The 19,985-nt window shown below is 41.0% G+C and overlaps 1 protein-coding gene across 5 annotated transcripts in view; it reads left to right on the top strand.

The window, feature by feature from the left end:
* Nucleotides 1-19,985, top strand: part of Ttc12 (tetratricopeptide repeat domain 12) — a 46,898-nt gene that overhangs the window by 13,072 nt on the left and 13,841 nt on the right. For all 5 annotated transcript variants that reach the window (XM_048795626.1, XM_015489870.2, XM_048795625.1 and 2 more), the window contains 7 exons: nucleotides 3,356-3,415; nucleotides 8,134-8,205; nucleotides 12,719-12,779; nucleotides 13,265-13,453; nucleotides 14,564-14,633; nucleotides 15,392-15,480; nucleotides 18,001-18,169. In XM_048795626.1, the coding sequence (XP_048651583.1) occupies nucleotides 3,356-3,415; nucleotides 8,134-8,205; nucleotides 12,719-12,779; nucleotides 13,265-13,453; nucleotides 14,564-14,633; nucleotides 15,392-15,480; nucleotides 18,001-18,169 (710 nt within the window). The remainder of the gene's footprint in view (nucleotides 1-3,355; nucleotides 3,416-8,133; nucleotides 8,206-12,718; nucleotides 12,780-13,264; nucleotides 13,454-14,563; nucleotides 14,634-15,391; nucleotides 15,481-18,000; nucleotides 18,170-19,985) is intronic.

Raw genomic sequence — 19,985 nt, 5'->3', positions numbered from 1 at the left:
TGATAAATAAGGTAGCCTGAGGCCGATTTGGCAGTTTACATTTTATCACCCTATCACTCTAACTAGACTATAAATGTGAATCTTTTGAGGGCAAAAACTGCTATATCTTTCCCCACAGTGCTCTATTTATAATGGACATTCCCTAAATTCTGATTGAGTTACATAACATTGGAAGCATAATAAGACCATTTAAGGAATTAAGCTTCTGTTGATGATTCAGAAGAATCATTTAAATGTAAGCAATTAGTATAATAATTACATTTCCTTCTTGTTTATCACCAATTTGGCCCCTAAAAACATCTACCTACTGGCGCTTGTTCAGTCTTGTTGCTCTGAAGTGATTCAAAAGCAATAAAATTGAATTGTTTTTAAAATGTTATATAATTCAGACTTATGTCTAATCGGACTTCCCTAATTCATCTAAATTAGTTACATTTTTTTACTGTACTCAATTTTAAACAGTTTTTTGATTAATTCTGAAGAATCACATTAGGAGTGAATGTGGATAAATTTAAGTAAATGCAATGAAAAGCTTTGGGAAAGTAATTTCTCCCAGCTTTCCCGAAGAGAAAGCTTATTCAGAGACAAACACAAAATGTGTTGCCTAGTGTTAGGCATCATTTGAACCATTGACTATTTTTAAAATTCCTCCCCTGTTTGCATGCAGGGCTAGAAAACACTTAATAAGGACCCTGTGAATTGAATGTTGCTTGCTAAAGAAAAAAAACCTACCCTTTTATCGCTTTATTTTTCTCCTGAAGCAAATGTTATGATCAATAGATTGCTGGGGTAATTTAGATAAATCTAGAGTTTAATTGCCATTTGGCAAAAGTAGTTCTTCTTAAATGTGGAAAAGCAAAAGAGAATGGAAAAGTTACAGGGTGTTGAATCCAAGCCTTAAAAAAAAAGAAAAGAAAAAAGGACAAAAAGTAAAAAGCCGTGTGGTAAAATTGTTGAAGCCCTGGAAGACTTTTTCAGGGTCTGCGTGTATCCTTAATCAGTGTCATAGAGTCATGGCTACAGTTGTCTAGAAGGATGCTAAGTTCTTCCTCACATCCTCTGGCTTTCAAATGCAATCTAAGACCCAGAGGAAAGGATGGTGTTTTATAGAGCAGGCAGCTTAAAGGGTTGTCTTCTTCAGTTAGTACAGAGCCCAAGATAATGAAGGAACAGCACTGCAGCTTCTGTTCTGTGGCAGGGAGCCACACTGCAGAGATTCATTAACTGACTGTTCCCTGCTCCTTCCTCACTTTGGCTGAGAGCTTAGATTCACCCATGAGTTCCAGCACTGACCCTGTAATTGGCCTGTTCATGTAACTATCTCATCTTATTGTTAAGAATGTTGCGGTGCCTTGGCACAGTTTTGATCATGAAGAAGCCTACTTGTGTTGGCTCTATTACTGGTGACTGATGGGACCCTAGAAAATCTACTTATCCTCCAGATGCTTAGTTTTCCTTTCTTACATGAGGTGATCATTGTTACTTCTTGGGGAACTCTAATCTTTGTAGTGCTTCTCAGTAAGAATTTATTGGCCACTTACTGTGTCCAGTAATTAGTAGAGAGCTTATAGTAGTCATTATGCTTATCTTTAAACAGTCTTTCATTTTTTTATTTGCCCCTAGTTCTGGAAACTTTAACTGATTTAAATCCTCAAGTTGGTTTAGTTTAAGTTCATTCAAATTCTAAGTTAATTCTTGAATGTCAAGATTTTCTCCAATTTCAGAAAATTCCAAAAGAGTTTCCAGACACTTCTACTGAGGGTTCATGGTACTGGGCTATTAAATATCAGCCTGTTTCCTATATTTCTTCCTTTCGGATAGGTTCATAAGGACAGAGCAGAATGTTTTCCTTATTAATTTTTGGTAACAGCATTACTGAGATATAATTCACATACCACACAATTCATCCATTTGAAGTGTACAGTTACTGGCTTTTAGTATAAACACAGAGTTGTGCAATCAATGCTTAAACATTTTCTTATCTTCAGAAGAAATTCCACGCTCTTTAGCTGTCACTCTCTACTCTTCCCAATCTCCTCCTGGTCCCCAGCCCTAGGCAACCACTAATCTACTTTCTATCTCTGTACATTTGCCTACTCTGGATATTTCATATAAATGGAATCATATGTTTATCCTTTTGTGACTGCTTTCACTTAATAAAAAATTCTCAAAGTTCATTCACATTGTAGTATGTATCAGTTCTTTTTTTTTTTTTTTTTTTTTTTTTTTTGGTGAGGGAGAAGTATCAGGGGCACTCAACCACTGAGACATATCCCCAGTCCTATTTTGTATTTTATTTAGAGACAGGGTCTCACTGAGTTGCTTAGCACCCCACTTTTGCTGAGCCTGGCTTTGGACTTGTGATACTCTTGCCTCAGCCTCCCAAGCCATTGGGTATATCAGTTCTTTATTCCTTTCCATTGCTGAATTATTTTTCCATTGTATATTTTTCTACAATATTTTTGTTTATCCATAAGTTCATAAACATTTGGACTCTTTGTACTTTTTGACTATTACCAATTGTTCTGCTATGAGCATTTGAGTACAAGTTTTTATGTGGATTTATGTTTACAGTCTTCTTATAATCTAATTACAGGTGAAATTGCAAAGTCATTTGGTAACTTTACAGTTAACCACCTGAGGAACTGCCACACTTTTCCAAAGTGACTGCAGCATTTTACATTCCTCCAAGCTGTTCCAGGTTTTTCATGTCATTTCCAACACTTGTTATGTTCTGCCTTTTTGATTCCCTTTATTATTTGGTGTCTTTCTGGAACATTCACAAACAGGGTAGCCTCCAGAATCTAGCTCTTCCTTTGCAGCTGTGGTTATTGTGCTGGACATTTTCTGTTTGTGCCTCTCCGTCCTTCTCTGCTCTGCTCTGTGACATGGGGGTTGGCCCACGTAGACTGGTACCTTGGCTTCCCAGCCCTTTTGTTTCCATTTAGATTCAACCAGTGAGATCAGAAGGAAGGAGGAGAGTGAGACTGGGATACTTATTCTGGCTTTTAGCTCCAGCAAAGGTCTCGGCTCACGTCAGGCACTTCGTTTCACACGGATGTTCTCTCCTGTTTTCCACATCGCTCCCTCTTTCTGCCTCCCCAGTTCCAGCTGTGGTGATGGCTGCTCACTGCTAGCCCAGGTTCTGTAACATCCCTTGCCGGTTCCCCCGAGCCCTGCCCTCGCCTTGCAGTTAGTCCTTGTAACAAACTCCTTGCTTGCCCAGTGTTTCCTGATGGGATCTTCCTGATTCAGGGGACAGCAATCACTCCTCACCACCCTTCTCCTTCTATGTTGACTAAAGACTGTGTAATGCAGAGTTGTGTGTGAGTGTCAGCTCTTTGTTTCATTACAGGCTTATATAAAACTTGGAGATTACCAGAAGGCACTGGGGGATTGTGACTGGGCTCTGAAGGTAAGAGAATATTTCCATTCCCCTGTGATAGTGTCAGGCTTGCTGGGCCAGATGTCTTAGTCGTGAAATGGGTAGAAGGGAGCTGCCAGTGTATGATGCTGGGAAAGGCTCTGCAGACAAAGCCTCAGTTTCCTGACCTATCAGGTGGGATAGAATAGAATTGTTGCCAGGGTCCTGATAATGCACGTGAAGTACCTGGTTCCTATTAAGCACTCCAGAGAAGCCACGTTGTTATTGGTTTTTTAAGGTTTTATACTGTGGCAGCTCTTTCTTTCCTATTGTGTCATCAGATGCTTTGCCCCATGCCTTGGTGGCAATGACACCTCTCTGGAGCCCTGAAGCTTGTTTCTGCAGTATTGCCATTCTTCCTCATCAGCTTGTGCATTTCCCCTCCAGCCCGAACAATTTAGAACTATAGCATGCTGTCTTTGTAGAGGAATAATCAGAAGAATACTTATTGTTTAACTTCAGTCAAGCCTCAGGCTGTACATGGTGTTCCCTCTGAAATCTGCTAAAATAATCAAAGGTACAGAGAAGTAAGGAATGTTCTGTTTGATTCCCTTTGATTCCCTAAAATGGCATGATCACTTCTTGGACAAGTTATTTCAGATGAGTAAATATTTAAATAGCCCCTTATCTATATTCCTGTTACTCTGTCACAGGTGGCTTTAATTAAATAACCAAACTATCACTTTTCAAATTTATGCACAGAAGTTCTAAAACAGAGGAGAATGAACTTGAGCCCCTGGAGGGTCTACAAACAAGAAACATGGAATTTCTTTTTCATCCTTGGGAATTTTGCATGGCACTCCATAAAAATTTTCTTTTTGTTTTAATATAACAGTATTATTTTAAACAACTTAGAATCAAGGAAAATTGAGGAGGTGGGAGAATATACCAGGTATATCCCATAGAATTTAACTCCTTGGAACAGTACACCTAGCCTAGTCTAATGATCATGGCCTATACCATGAGTACAGTCCATAGCAACCTACTGGCTCCATCTATTTATTTTTTATTGAGGGGGAAGCGAGAGAAACAGGGATGAGCTAGAAATTCACCTTTGCCTATGATAGTTCATAAAACATTCAGGATCTCCTCTAAAATCGACATCTGGAGAATCTGGTTTCTTTATCTCTTAGGAGATATAGTGTGTGGTAAGCATTGCCCTGTTGCATTGTGGAGGTTCTTTAAGGTGTGAGGGTTGGTTGCCCAAAGCTGAATAATAATATCAAGTAATAATATCAAATCTTTGCACATCTAGCATAGATCCTCTAACCTACTTTGTCACCTTGATTGATCATGATTTCTTTTTTTTAACCACCATTCTGTAAGGGAAGAGAAAGGCAGGGATGTTTTGCTTGGTTGTTGCAACAATAACAGCAAAACCTGTGATTTGCTGCATTCTCACAACATCCTGTCCTGTTCTGTTCAATACTACTATTTTCCCTATTTTTCTGACAAGGAAGCTTAGCCTTGGAGATGAATTAAGTAACTTAAGCAGGATCACAGAGCTAGTAGGGGTCTTACTGTAAGTCCATGCTCATAACCATCTATTGTAAATGGTCTTTCTCCTGAAACTTTAAGCCCCTTAATCCCTGGGTGTAGATCTCATTTCCCTTCTGTGGAAGAAACAATATCTCCTTGAGGGCCTCCAGGAATCTCTTTTCTTATCTGCAAGGACTAAAAAGGTAAATATACCCTCATGCTGACTCAGGAGAACACACTGGCCTGCTCCCAAATGTTAGCTGAAGCACAGTGTAATTAATGGTGAAACCAAGGCAAAGTAGGCCCAATGGAGCTGACATTAAAAAACGCTGACACTCAGCAGCCAGTCTTGTTAAATGCCCAGCAAGGCTCCCACTTGAAGAGGTTTCGTAAACACTTGGAGGTGTGGGAAAAGATGCACAAGAAATTCTAAAAACTAGTGACAGTTCTTATGAAACCATGAGATCAAAAAAAGTTTCACTTTCTTTGAAAGTCTTTAAAATATCAGTAGCAATCATCACTGGCACTCCATTATTAATAGGACTAGTGCTTTCATGCCAATTTAATATTTTTTGGTATCTTTGAGTTGGTAGAGATAAGCTCATGTGATCTTTGAGGACTGATGTCCCTTGTGGAGGAAGATAAAGCCGTGAAGTTTGGTTCAATTAGTAAGAATTGTTCCTTTCTTGGTAGAGCACTTCCTGCATAAATGAAATGTGTCTTCCTCTGATGGCAGGATTCCTTTAAAGGGAAGCTGAGATTTACTCAAGAAACTCCTAGCAAGGGCTGACACACCATCAAAGGAGAAAGGCCCAGTAATAAGAAAGTCAGTGGCCCTTTGCATGGGTATCAGAGTTGGCAAGGTCACAACTACACGCACTTGTTGGTGACTCAGCATAAGGCCAGGGCCCTGAGCTTGGGGCTCACTTGCTTCCTCTGTGTAACCCCAGTGCTCTACCAGGGAATGTGCTGAGCATTCATGTCTCATGAGCTTCAGTGCTGGATTTCCCATTTTTCCTTTCCTGCATCCTCAGTTTTGCCCTTCAAGAATTTTAAGTTCATGGCTCTGCTCTTTGCCTTTCTAAACTCATCTCCTCTTATGAGTACAGCTATTATCTCTGCCAATGGCTCTCTGGCCTCCTTAACCATTCTCTCCCTGACCCCCAGCCCCAGGGCTGCTTAGAGGCACCTTCTACAAGTGTCCATTCAGTTGTCTTGGCATCATTGAAATCTAGAAGCCAGCCTTCCCTCTACCTTCCCTCAGTGACCTCCTGCTCAGGATATATCATGTTCTCCAGGCAGCCACACACCGAATTTTGACTTTACGTCCTCCTTTAGCTTTACCATTTAGAGTTAGTTGGTGCTGGTGTTTCTTTGACATAGCTCTGGTTTCTGCACTTCCTTCCACTCCCATTGTCACCATGACTTCAGACATTAGCCCTCATTCCATGTGATTGTCTGGTATCCTCACTCATCTCCCTGCCTTTCCCTCCTTTGGTCAGTTCTGCATGCTGCCTCCATCAGTGACTCACCCTTCTCTGGCTTGGCACTCAAGGCCTCCATATGGAATCATGTCTGGCTCACCTTCAAGCCCCATCTTCCCTCCACCCAGCACCTTCCCCTCAGTCTCAGCTGGACTATCCACAGAAGTCCTCTGGACTCTCCCACCTCCAGACCTTGCTCAACCCCTTCTTTCTGTCTCCTCTCTTCACTTCTCCAGTCACTCAAGATCTGCTTTAAATCCCACCTCCTTTCAGTCCCTGTTTATACTACATCTCTTTAGACCAGACTTTCTTTGACTGAACTTTTTCAATAGCATTTCTATAGCATCTATATGCTTTTATCTATAGCACACTTATAAAGGAGATCTGATATACTTTTTAAGCCCTTCTTGGGTCTCAAGTTTATAAATGGTCATATTTCAGATTCCAGCTGTTCACTTACTATCCAGGTCATGAAGCTCTCCACCCTCATTTTCTCATCTGTAGAATGAAGATAGAACTGTGCATGCTTCACTGAGGTATTAAAGGGCTTATATGAGATCACAAGAACTATCAATTCAGTGCCTAGAACATGGAGTGGACTGAGAAGTCCCATGTGCTCTTGTCATCGTTACTCCCATTCCCTTAACTGTGAGTCGGGAAATGACAGACATGAAAATGCAGCTCTACAGGCCTCTTCAGCCATTCTTGTTCCCTCTCTTACTACTGTTCTCCTTTTCTTTAAATCTTCTCTTTTGCTCTGAAATGAATTGCTGTTGTTGTAACCACAGCAACAGCAGCTAACCAGACCAATCAAAGTGTTTTACATGATTCTTCCTCATTACAACCTGTGCATTAAGAGAAAGATACTATTATTCTCTTCACTTTCCAATGTGGAAAATAAGTGTCCAAAAAGGCAGGTGACCTGGTCAATAGCCCACTTCTACAGTGAATGGCAGAACAAGGATTTACCCAGAACACTTTAGACTTCTGAGGTGGACCCCCAACCTCATTAAATCTAAACCCTAAGGAGCACCTGATCTGGCACAATGCCTTGCACCTAAATGGGGGTCAATAAAGGTTAACTAACTGGATATTTTAAATTTTAGTTCATGTCTGTGCCAAATTATTCCTTGCAGAATTATAACAATCAATGACATATTCTTAGCCATAAATTTCAATCCTGCCTCTTTAATAGGGCAGCCCTTTGGATCTTAAATGATATGAAGGTGGGTTCCCAATTTATCTGGGGATAGTTCCTTCCCCGGGGCCACTAAGATCTACTGGTAACCCCAGTTGTTTTCCAAGAATCAATTCTCTCTATTCTAATAAACTAGTAGTTCTCAAGTTTGATTGCACAGTTACATTACCTAAAGAACTTAAAAAATTATTTATGTCTGGGCTCCATCCCAGAGAATAATCTAATTGGCGTGGGGTGCAGCCTGATTAGGAATTCTAATGTTTACTTAGTGTCAAGAGCTCTTCTAAGCTAAGACTTTCTGGTTTGTTTCATGAGTAGGACTCATTAAATGGAAATGAAAACTGGCAGGTATCATTAATTTGATAGAGAGCTTACTTGTGCACCCAGGCTCCTTGCAGGCATCAGATGCCTAGAAAAGTTTTAATGTCAACTCGGATAGCTGTCCTGAGAACCAAGCTCTGCCTCACTCTATTAGCTTGGCAGGGAGGGAAGTGGCTAATGATTTTAAATCTTTTGAAATATCTGATCAGTCATTCTCTTTTATGCAGTGTGATGAAAAATGCACAAAGGCATATTTTCACATGGGGAAAGCTCACCTGGCCCTGAAGAACTATAGTGCGGTAAGTTCTGAGAGGAATGTAAGTGGCATGTTTCATCACAAGAATGTTGCTCTGGATTGTCCCACAGAAGGACCATGGTCCTCCACGTTGGTTAGGTATTAGTCCAGCCGTTAGTGTTTTCCAAGGTAAATCTCAGGATCTTATAGGTGGGGAGGATGTTGGGTGTCAGCTAATGCAACCCCACCAGATGTGGGAATCTCCTTGGCAACATTTTTTTTTTTACCAGTGTTCATTCACTGAGGAGAAAAGACATAGCAAAAAGAGAAAACAAAATTTATTTTAATCTCATCCCCCAAAGCCAGTCTGTCTATCTTATATACACATATGTGTGCTAAGATACATGTTCTTAATAACAGCTTTATTGAGATATCATTCTTATACCATACCATTTACATATAGAAGGTATACAATTGATGGGTTTTAGTACTTTCACAGAATTGGGCAACCATCACCACAGTCAATTTTCAGACATTTTTTTCACCTCTAACCTGTACCCAATAGCAGTTACTCTCCTCAACATCCCCACCTCAACCTTGGGCAACTTCTAATCTTTTTGCCTGTTCTAGACATTTCATATAAAATAGAATCATACAATATGTTGTTTTTGTGATGGATGTTTTTTATTTAATAAATGTTTAGTATACATCAGTTTTTCATTCCTTTTTTTTTGGAGGGGGGGGGCGGTTATCAGGGATTGAACCCACTTGTGCTTTACCATTGAGCCACATCCCCAGCCCTTTAAATAAATAAATAAATAAATATGTATCAAAAAATATATATACATTTTGAGACAGGGTCTTGCTAGGTTACTTAGAGCCCCACTCATTTGCTGAGGCTGGCTTTGTATTTGCAATCCTCCTGCCTCAGTTCCTTTTTATTGCCCAGTAACACTCCATTATATGGGTATATTATTATGGTTAGGATGTGAGGCATCTCCCAAAAGCTCTGTGTGAAACAATGTGAGAAGGTTCAGAGGAGAAATGATTAGATTTGGAGAGTCTTAACCCAACAGTGAATTAATCCCTGTGGGATTAACTGAGTGGTAACTAGAGGCAGGTGGGGTGTGGCTGGAGGAAGTGGTTAATTGGAGGCATGGCTGTGGGGTATATATTTTGTATCTGGAGCTGGAGTTTCTCTGCTTCCTGAAGTGAGCTGCTTCCCTCTGGCACACTCTCCCATCATAAAGTTCAGCCTTACCTTGAGCCCTGAGGAATGGAGCTCACCCTCTGTGGACTAAGACTCTGAAACCATGAGCCCTCAAATAAACTTTTCCTCCTCTATAGTTGTTCTGGTCGATCCTTTAGTCACAGCAGCGAGAAAGCTGACCAAAACATATACCATATTTTATTTATCCATTTTGATGAATATTTGGGTGTTTTCCATTTTTCGGAGTACTTTGAATAATGCTGCTGTGAACATTCATGTACAAGTTTTTCATGTTTACGATCCTTTTAGGTATATGTATCTATGGGTAGAGTTGCTGGGTTAACTTTTTGAAAAACTGCCAAACTGTCTTCCAAAGTGGCTACAGCATGCTGCATTCCTACCTGCCTTGTATGAGTGTCCCAATCACTTCACATCCTCTTTGGTACTTGTTATTGTCTTTCTTCTCTATTATATCTATTCTAGTGGGTGTGAAGTGATTTCATCATGGTGTTAATTTGCATTTCCCAAATGACTAATAATGTTGAGATCTTTTCATGTGCTTATTGGCCATTTGTATATCTTTTTTTTTTTTTTTGAAAAATGTTCTTTTCAGATCCTTTGCCCATTTTAAAAGTAGTTTTTACCTTTTTATTAATGAGTTTGTAAGAATTCTTCATATATTCTGGATACACATTGCTTATCAGATATATTGATTTATAGATGTTTTCTTCCATTCTATGTATTGCCTTTTACCTTCTTGATGGTGTTCTTTATAGCAAAAAAAATTTAATTTGGATGAAGTCTTAATTACCTATTTTTTCTTTGGTTGCTTGTGCTTTTGGTGTCATGTCTAATCCAAGGTAATGAGGATTTACACCTGTTTTCTAAGAGTTTGATGGCTCTGATCCATTTTTTTTAATATGGAGTGAAATATGGGTTCAGTTTCATTCTTTTGCATGTGGATATCTGATTATTCCTAATACCATTTATTGAAGACCATTCTTTCCCCATTTGAATGATTTAAATCAGTTAATCATAAATAGATGAGTTTCTTTCTGTACTTTGAATTTTATCTACAAGGGTATGCTTGTGCCAATACCACACACTGCCTTAATTTCTGTAACTTCAAAGTAAGTTTTGAAATTGAGAACTATGAATCCTCCCACTGTGCTCTTTTTTTTTTTTTTCAAGACAGTTTTAGTTATTCTAGTTCTCTTGAATTTTCATGTGAACTTCAGGATCATCTTGTCAATTTCTACAAAGAAAACACATAGAATTTTGATGGATAGTACATGAATTTGTAAATTAATTCAGGGAATATTACCATTTGAAAAATATTGTTTTCTAATCCATGAATGTAGGAGATCTTTCCATCTGTACGATATTAGATATTTAAAGGAAATGGCTTCATATTGTACATTTTTTTTAAAGTTACTTTGTGGGATTGAATCGTAAAACTAATACAGGTTTATTACTATGAAGTTGAATAAAATATGTGAATAAAGAAATTATTAGTCTTTCTCCACCAAAGTTTATTTACTCATTCAGTTTAATCAATTCATTCAGCGGATATTTATTGCCTGCTTCCTGTGTGTCAGGCACTGTCAGTGCAGGAAAGAAGAACACAGCAGCAAACAAGACAAGTCCTCGATGTCATGGAACATACATTTGTGGCATGGGGACAGTTGGGAGACAGAAACCAAATAAGTAGAGGTGTGTAGCATGTTAGAGGTAGTAGGTTTAATGTTAGGTAGGAATGAGTACTACTGAGAAAAATAAATCTGGAAGCAGTGAATGTGAGATTGGAAAGGCCTCTCTGAAGGAAGGCAGAGAGTGGAGTGAGCAAACCATGGGATACAAAAAACAGGAGGACTCCAGGCAGTAGAGGCTAGAATGAAGACAAGGGGGAGAGGAAGAGGAGGTTAGAGAGCCCACAGGGCAGGGCACAAGCTGGTCCTGTAGAGTTTTCCAGGCATTTCAGCAGAGGGCCTTGCACTTTGAATAATCTACAAGCCATTTCAGCAAAGAGTGGCATGATCTAACTTGTATTTCGAAGGATTACTCTGACTTCTTTATGAGAATAAATTTTGCCATGGTGCTGAGTGCCATGTGGTACATCTGTAATCCCAGTGGCTCAGGAGGCTGAGTCAGGAGGGTTACGAGTTAAAAGCCAGCCTCAGCAACAATGAGGCACTAAGCAACTTAGTGAGATCCTGTCTCTAAATAAAATACAAAATAGAGCTGGGGATGTGGCTCAGTGGTTTAGTGCCCCTGAGTTCAATTCTTGGTACTCTGCCCCCATCTCCCCCCAAAATAATTGGCATGGCAAGATGCTAATAAGAACAGAGGTAAGATAAAACAAGAACAGAGAACCAAGTAGAAAAAAGTCTATGTAATAGGAAATAAGCATCCAAACAAGAGGTAATGGTGACCTGAACTAGATGGTGATGATGGAGGTGGTAAGAAATGATGGGATTATGGATACATACTGATGGCAAAGCCAACAAAAATTGCTGACAGATTGAATCTGGGGTTGAAGAGACGTTGGATTAAATGTATATGCTTTTATCCGGTGACACTACTATTTTATTTTAATGTTGATGTGTTTTCTCTAATTCAGTTATCTTAGTCTTCTAGATAAACCTTGAACCTTCAAGATATCTCATTACTGGTTTTTTTCCTTAGTATTTTTCTCTTGGTAACTGGGTGGATTATCCTCTGGGCATTTCTTACATCCCTATAGATAATATTGCCTTAGCCCAGAAATCCCCATGATGTGGAATCTTTCTTATTCCAGAAATTTCTTATCCAACAGTTTTCTCAATGGGAGCCCCTCCCTGGTTTCTGGCTGAGTTAGCTGCAGCCAGTGAGTGGGCCCCTGTCCAGCTCTCTGAGCAGTCTGTGTGTTTCACGAGCAGCCCTCTTTTCCTATTCCTGAGTCTGTCAACACTGTCTCCAGCTTTATTTATTTGCTAACTCCCCATGGGCATATCTGTCAGGTAGACTCCTATTTTTTTCTTAGAGCAAATATCATATCTAAGTTTTACATTTACCTTATGATTATTCCTGTCCCAGACAGACATTATCCACAAAAGTATAAGACTGGATATTTTTCATCACAGTCTATATCTGACAACACAACTTTTTAAAATGAATTTTGAAATAATACCTGGTACCATACAGATCCAGAGAAGCCTAAACAACACGTCAAATGCACACTGTGTTTTTCATGCCTGCTTCCTGCATTGGGAGCAGGAGGAGGCCAGGAGGAAATAATGAAGAAGCCAAGCCCTGTAATGCCCTGTATCCTTCTTGTAATCACAGCTACCCGCTAACCACTCTTCAAGGTCTTGTGTCTGTTTTCCAGTCTAGAGAGTGTTACCAGAAGATCTTAGAAATAAACCCCAAGCTTCAGACACAGATGAAAGGTGAGAATGCTCCTGCTGATACCCTTCCTTCTGATCTCATTTCCCTCTGTGCTCCTCCCAAGGGTGCCTTCCTACCGTCCCTGCCCTTGGCCATAAGGCCACAGCCTGGCCTTTTCTATACTCCAGCCCTGTGTTAATAGGTCTGCTCTGCTCCTCTTCCTTCTGTTTGCTTGCCCCAATTTTTGCTTCCTTTTTTTCCTCTGCTTTCCTCCTGTAGAGACTTCTAATCTTCTAAGTCCCCAAGATGAAATGTTTAAGATTCTTGGTGTAGACTTTACATTGTTATTAAAATTCTCTTGCTGAAGAAAAGTTTCAGTTATTTTCATGTGTTTATGCTTCTCAGCCTCCCATATGGATGGAGGAAAAGAAGGAAAGGGAAGGAGGGAGGAAGAGATAGGGAGAGGAAGGAAAGGTGACTTCTTATGTGGTGTTGTTGATTGTTAGGGTTTTGTTTGAGTTTGGGTTTCTCCTGCTTGTTTTGCTAGAGCACCTGAACCAAGCACATCTTCAGGAGAAGGCAGACCTTCAAGAGCAGGAAGCCCGTGAATTACTGGATTCAGGAAAGGACACAGCTGTGACAACCAAAAACCTCCTGGAATCCCTTTCCAAACCTGACCAGATGCCCTTGTTCTATGCAGGGGGGATGGAGATCCTGACGGAAATGATGAAGGACTGTAAGCCAGAGATGTGTTCTTTCTCATGCGTACTGTCAGTGTGAAGGGATAGGTTTTGGAGGTATGGCTTTATAAGGCAAAGAATCCCTCCGTCCCTTATACAAATATTGATTGAAGATGTACTCTAATGTATGTACTAAAGGGGGTGCACAAAAAAAAACCCCACCCCTCTTCCATCCTCTCTTCAGACCATGCATATCCTCAGCACACAGACAGTAACCACCACACACAACAAAACATAAAACACATGCTTGACACGCACTCATTCCATTTGTATTTATATTATGTTCTCACACCGTACACACACACTCACTCCACACATGTACACACACCATAAGTACTGGTATCAGTGTACATATTCTACACACAGCTAGTCCTCACATGTGTTCCACACACCCCACACATTCCTATGCCCACCCTAGACATTCTTTATGCACACAACCTCCTCCCTGTAGAGAAAGAAAAGGTAGAAGTTTGTAGGATAAACTGCCCCGTTCACACCAGATACACTTAATGACTGCTTAGAATGTGAAGAGAGTTTCAGAGGAAGCATTGGCACTCCTTCTACTCATGAGAGCTGTGCTACTTCCTTTTACCAGCTCTTGTAAACATTGATGCCAGGGCTTAAACAATTTTTGTTACTTGTACAGAATGTTGCTTGCACAAATGGATGGCCATCCCTGGCTTGCCTTTGTGTACAATTCAGAGCACTCAAATACCCGCTTCAGCAGTTTTTTGGAGATTACAGGTTCCTCTCTAGAGCCGGGAAATCACTTCAGAATAAATATTTAAGAACAGATGGGAGTGCCAGTCCTTTACGGTGGTTAAGCAGCTCCCGGAGGCTCTCTCTAAGGATTGCAACCTGATGAATTGTGCTGCTTACCCATGATGCCACCCCAGTTCCTTCTCTAGGTAGTCCCTCTGACTGCAGCACTGAGTGGCTGATGACAGTTACATTTTCGAAGTGTCGAGGTATTTGTTGCTGCCAAACTGTCGATTTGGTAACCTGGACCTGCCATATTAGGAGTTAGTGATCAGCTTGCTGTGCTGTGCTGGACACCAGATGGACAGTTCAGGAGCCTGATTGGGTTTCCTATGAATTTGTCTCAGGCACAGAGCGAACTTTATTCAGAATACATGGTGGATTCCGCATCATCAGTGACAATGAAGTCATAAGAAGGTAGGGATGTTTGGGAAGATAACCCAGCATCAAAGCAAGGAAAGAACCATTTCTTGGGAATGACTACACATACAGTGATGGTACTGTGTCCCTGTCCCTCGTTCAGCAGTGGTGGCCCCTCCAGGATCCCAGAGCTCCCACACTAACACCCTTGAGGTTGGAACCTTAGGTCACTTGAGTCATGCTGCAGCTAGCAGTCGGAGAGGAGGAAGAGTAGGAGAAGAGCTAGGGCTCCTCCAGGCACTTCAAAGTCAGAGAAAAGACCATTCTTGCTGGTTTCTCACCACTTTCTGCAAGATTGGTATCTGTTCTTTTCCTCTTTTAGAATTTACTAATCACATCAAGAAGTAGAATCAGCTGGGTCTTGGCCATCCATTTAGAATTTCATCAGAATAAATTACCAACTGGTAGGGGGTGATTTGCTGAACTTATTTGCATTTAACATTTCAGCTATTCTGGTATAATTCCTGAGGCTTAGGACCCTGACATGGGCTTGAGTTGCCAGCATGTGCCAGTATATTCAGACATCCCCACAGCCCCTGGCTTACCACCCACCCCCTGGGCAACCCTAACCTCCTCAGCCTATGTCCATGATCTGGATCATTGATGGCCAGTCCTTGATCCTGGTGACTTGTGGCACTGGATTTTACAAATTTTCTAAATTTGCATTTGGCAAATCTGGGAATGAAATAAAATCAAGTGAAAAGAAAATCAGGACTGATTTCTAAATTCTGTGTTGCTCTCTCTGTCCATTGTAGGTGCTTTTCCATGACAGGGAAAGATGTGGTTGAAGAGACGATCTGTGTGTCTGTTCTGAAGCTCTGGCAAGCAGTGTGCAGTGAGAATGGTAAGCCCAGATCACCATCGCTAATCACCGGCTCACCGCTGGTGATGTGCAAGTTGCAGGTTTGGCAGGATTGTCCCCCAGCTCCAGAAGGCCAGGCCTAAGAGAATTGGTGTAGACCTTCACACACACCCCTCCCCACAAAATCATGTGGATCAGAAGCAGGGTCTGCTTTGCAGCTTTGTCTGTAGCATCCTGCCTGCACACTCCTCCCAACCTTGGGAGAGCTGCGCAGAGGATGGTGGGCCAGGTCACTGTCTGCATAAGGAGTGGTCACCTCACCTGGCTCCCTCTCCCCTCTTTGCAAGCCATGACTACTTCTCATGTGCTGTCCATGGGATGGACAGTGTTTCCTTTCTTGTCTGCCTAAAAATGTTATTTCATTTTGCTGCCATCGTACCACTTTCAGTATCTTGAGATGTACCATGTGGACCGGCCAGCATCTGCACACACTGATAGTGTTGAATACTGAGACAATAAAATGGTGTGGACATTTTACTTTCCAAGTCAGCTCTTACCTTTCTTCATGCTGGTATCTTCTGGAGTTCATTAAGTTCATATATAATCTTTCTTAATTACCTTTCTAACTTCAATGTCAATAAAGGTTTTAAATATTTCCCTCATTTTTAAGAAGTGTTTCATGGAAGAAGGTATGACCTTGGACATGAAACAGTAAAAATGGGGATAATGATAGTTGCATCTCCTTTTCTCAGTGCTATTTGGTGAGCCATTAATAGATCTTATGAGTGCAGAATATCCTATAAATGCTGACTGTGGGATAATATATTTCCTCCTTGAGTTAATAGAGTGGACTCTTCACAAGAACTTAAGAAAAAAAAATTCTAGTAAACTAGACAATCAGGGAAACTAGTTCCTAAAACACTTTCTACCCAGAGGAATCATCTAGGTGCCTTGCTCTTCTGCGTTAAGACCCCACTTGGCTTAGGGTTGTGTGTTTGCAAAGGCACCTGCAGGGGTGTGAGCAAGGCAGGGCTTGGTGCTGGTGTTTTCTCTGTGTGAATCTGAAATAGCAACACTTTTACTTTGGTATCTGTGAACCTTGGAGCTACATTTTTTAACATCTGAAAAATATTGTCAGACACAGCCTCAGATGAACATGTAAGTATCTCAGATCCATGAAATATTGATAAATCTAACCCAATAAATACAGAGAAATTTTTAAAATGGGAAATGAAACACTTAAAAATGAGAACATGAAAATATGTTGGTGACATATTGTTGAGTGGGGAAGAGAAGCCAACTACAGATAGGATGTGTAGTATTTTTTAAAAATATTTATTTTTGTAGTTGTAATTGAACACAATAACTATTTATTTATATGTGGTGCTGAGGATCGAACCCAGGACCTTGCACTTGCAAGGCGAGGGCTCTACCGCTGAGCCATAACCCCAGCCCCAATGAGTAATATTTTTAACATTATTCTTGTGAGAGTGAATAATAGCTCCTTATAAAATAGGCTTACCTGAAGGGGGCACTGAGGAAAGGGACTTTCATTTTCAGCTTTATACTACTTCTGTGTTCTTTAAATGACTTACAACAAGCTACTTTTCCAGTATAAGGAAAAAAAAAATTGTAAACTAAACAAACCAATAGAATCTTTCCATTTTGAAGATCAGTAGATCCTATTTTACATAGACAGGTGAACTGTAGGATTGAAATTTAATGTTTGAACGAAAACATGGTAGCTTGATGGGTAGGCTGAAAGTCAGATCCTATGCTTCTGCATCTGGCTCTTTTAGACCCTGAAGAGCCCTGGTGTGTCCTCTTCTTGAATGCTGTGTGCCATGTATAAATGGGCAGTTAACACGGTAGGGAGGAGAGCTCAGGTTAATGAGGCATAGCAATGGGTCTCATCCTGCTGAGATCCAATTTGCTGTGCCCTGTTTCGTACCTCAGTCTCATACTCCTGTCTGTTCCTCTCTGTACTCAGACAAATTCAAATACCTGGTCAAGCGTAAGGAGCTAAATCTATGCCACTACTCTGAAATAGCTCATAGTCTAGGAGGAGGGCATGCTTTATTAATTAACTTATGTGACATTCCAGTTTCTGAGAGAGAACTCAAATGTTTACTCTGGCTGTTATATGAAGATTGATGATCTAATGATATTCCACAGTTAAGCATATGTCTTACCTGTGCCTCCCATTTCCAGATACTATATACCAAGGAACCTTTTGACAATAATGGTAGCCATTGAGTGTGTGCCATTCTGGCCTGATCAGATATTGACTCATTAAATCCTACTAACAGCTCTAGGAGGCGAGTCATTGCCCTCATCTTATCAATAAGGAAACTGAGGGACATAGGAGTTGACAGTTGGCTAAGGTTGCTCCCTGTTCGTTCAAACCCAGCAGTCTGGCTCTTGAGGCTTGTTCTGACACATCATTATCCTGCCTCTCAAATGAATAGATAAGAATTGATTTCCCATTGGGAGGGTAGGAGATAAAACAGGCTTACCTGCCATCATGGCATGAACCAAGCAGATAACCCCTATGTTTTGCAGAGGAAAACCAGCGTCTGCTTATGATGCACCCAGATTGGGCCAGGCTGGTGCCCTCCCTCTTGGCATCCAGAGTCCTTGCCATCCAACAGGAGAGCCTGGCACTACTGGTACAGCTTGCCCAGACAGACAATGGACGGAGCCTGGTCATCAGCCACCTTGACCTGACCCGGTAAGACTCTGCTAAGGGGTCTTGATGGTGGCATCTCAGGTCACCACTCACTAGACAAATGGAGAGGGGCCTGCCTCAGCTCCTTATGCTGCTGTTGTGTATGGACTGCTATCAGGCTTCCTGAAGGGTCAGTAGCAGAAAGAGCCTTTGAAAGTAATGCTGTGTCCCAAGCAGCTCTGGGATAAGTTCCTGTCTGAATTCAGTACTGTTTTAGTCAGCTCTTTCACCCCTGAGACCAAAAGACCCAACGAGAACAATTAGAGGATGTAAAGTATTTGGTGCTCATAGTCACAGAAGTCTTAGTCCATAGATGGCCGGCTCCTTAGCTCTGCATCCAAGGTGAGGCAGAACATCATGATGGAAGAGTGTAAAGAAGGAAAGCAACCCAGGATAGAGCCACCAGGAAGCAGAGAGAGACTGCTCCCCTTACCATGGACAAGCTAAATGTAAACCCCCCAGGGCACACCCCCAGTGACCCACCTCCTCTAGCCACACCCTACCTGCCTACAGTTACCACTCAGTTAATTCCTATTGGGGAATTAATATACTGATTAGATTAAGGCTCTGTAACCCAATCATTCCACCTTTAAACTTTCCTGCATTGTCATATACATGAGCTTCTGGAGACACTTCTTATCTAAACCATAACAAGTACCGAGAACAGTTCACTGTCCCCACACAACTGATGTGTCTCCATCTCACAGATATTGTAGATGATGTCAGTGGTGGCACTTCTAAAGCCAAATCTGGAGCTCTGCTTTGAAAAGGGTCACTTGGTTCTGCTCTTTTAACCTCAGGCCTGGCCCTATCCTGTTCTTGCCCTTACCTTTTCTCTTTCTTTCCTGTTTGAAGCAATGCCACCTCATTTTGTACTCCTTTCTGAAAAGAAGGTAGAGTATAAATTAATAAAACAAATGCTTTCCCAAGAAAAGCTTTTAAGGTTGAATCACATAAGAATGGAATGTCCCTCTTTTCCAACACTTCCCTAAAAAATTACCTGAACCACAGTGACTGTGCTCAGTACTTTTCAGTTTTCTTTAATCATTTTGTTTATTTTATTAGAGTATTTATTTTTTATTAATTTTCAATTTATTTATCTTTAGGTTGTTGATTCAAACATAGGAAATTGCCATTTTTTATATCAGAAAGGATGCATGTCAGCCATATCATGTGGCTCAGCCTAAGGGAAAGAGTAGCAATGACTACAGCCTGCTCTGTAAGCATTTCAGATATAACCTAAAACTAGTAGTTAGCCTTCCAGTTTTCTCACTAGTATTTCTTTTTATCTCTCCTGTCCTGAGATGCAGGCAACAGTGTTATTAATCCATTTCACAGATGGAGCAGGAAAAGCTACAGCAAGTGCCAAGGGAAACTTACCCTCCTCTCTTCCATATGTTGTTCCTTGGCACCTGGTTTCTGCCCTTTGGTCCCAATTGGAAGAAAAAAGGAGCCAAATCTGCAGCCTTGTTGGCACCTGTCCCATCCTGAGGAGGTTCATTGTGTGCTAAGGACAGGGTGGTCAGTAAACCCCAGCTGTGGCTCTCTCTGTCTCCCCATCATCATCTAGTTGCTGCCACAGTGCCCCCCAGCATGGCTTTGGTGGCCCCTAAAGCTCAGTCCATCTGGTGGGTGGACTGTCAGTGGAATTAAATTCTCCAAAAGCACATTTTATTTTTCAAATGAATCTGCGGTTATTTTCTTGGTGCCCTCATCGTGTTTTGTTGTTTTTTTTTTCATTTGGTTTTTGTCTCTTTGAGTAAATATAGCTATAGTTATCATAAATGTTTCTCCCTCAAGCTATCTTTGAATTGCTTGA

Source organism: Marmota marmota, unplaced genomic scaffold, assembly GCF_001458135.2.
Source record: "Marmota marmota marmota unplaced genomic scaffold, marMar, whole genome shotgun sequence".
Taxonomy (NCBI): domain Eukaryota; kingdom Metazoa; phylum Chordata; class Mammalia; order Rodentia; family Sciuridae; genus Marmota; species Marmota marmota.
The sequence above is the reverse complement of the archived record's forward strand: the minus strand, read 5'-3'. Positions and strand labels throughout refer to the sequence as shown.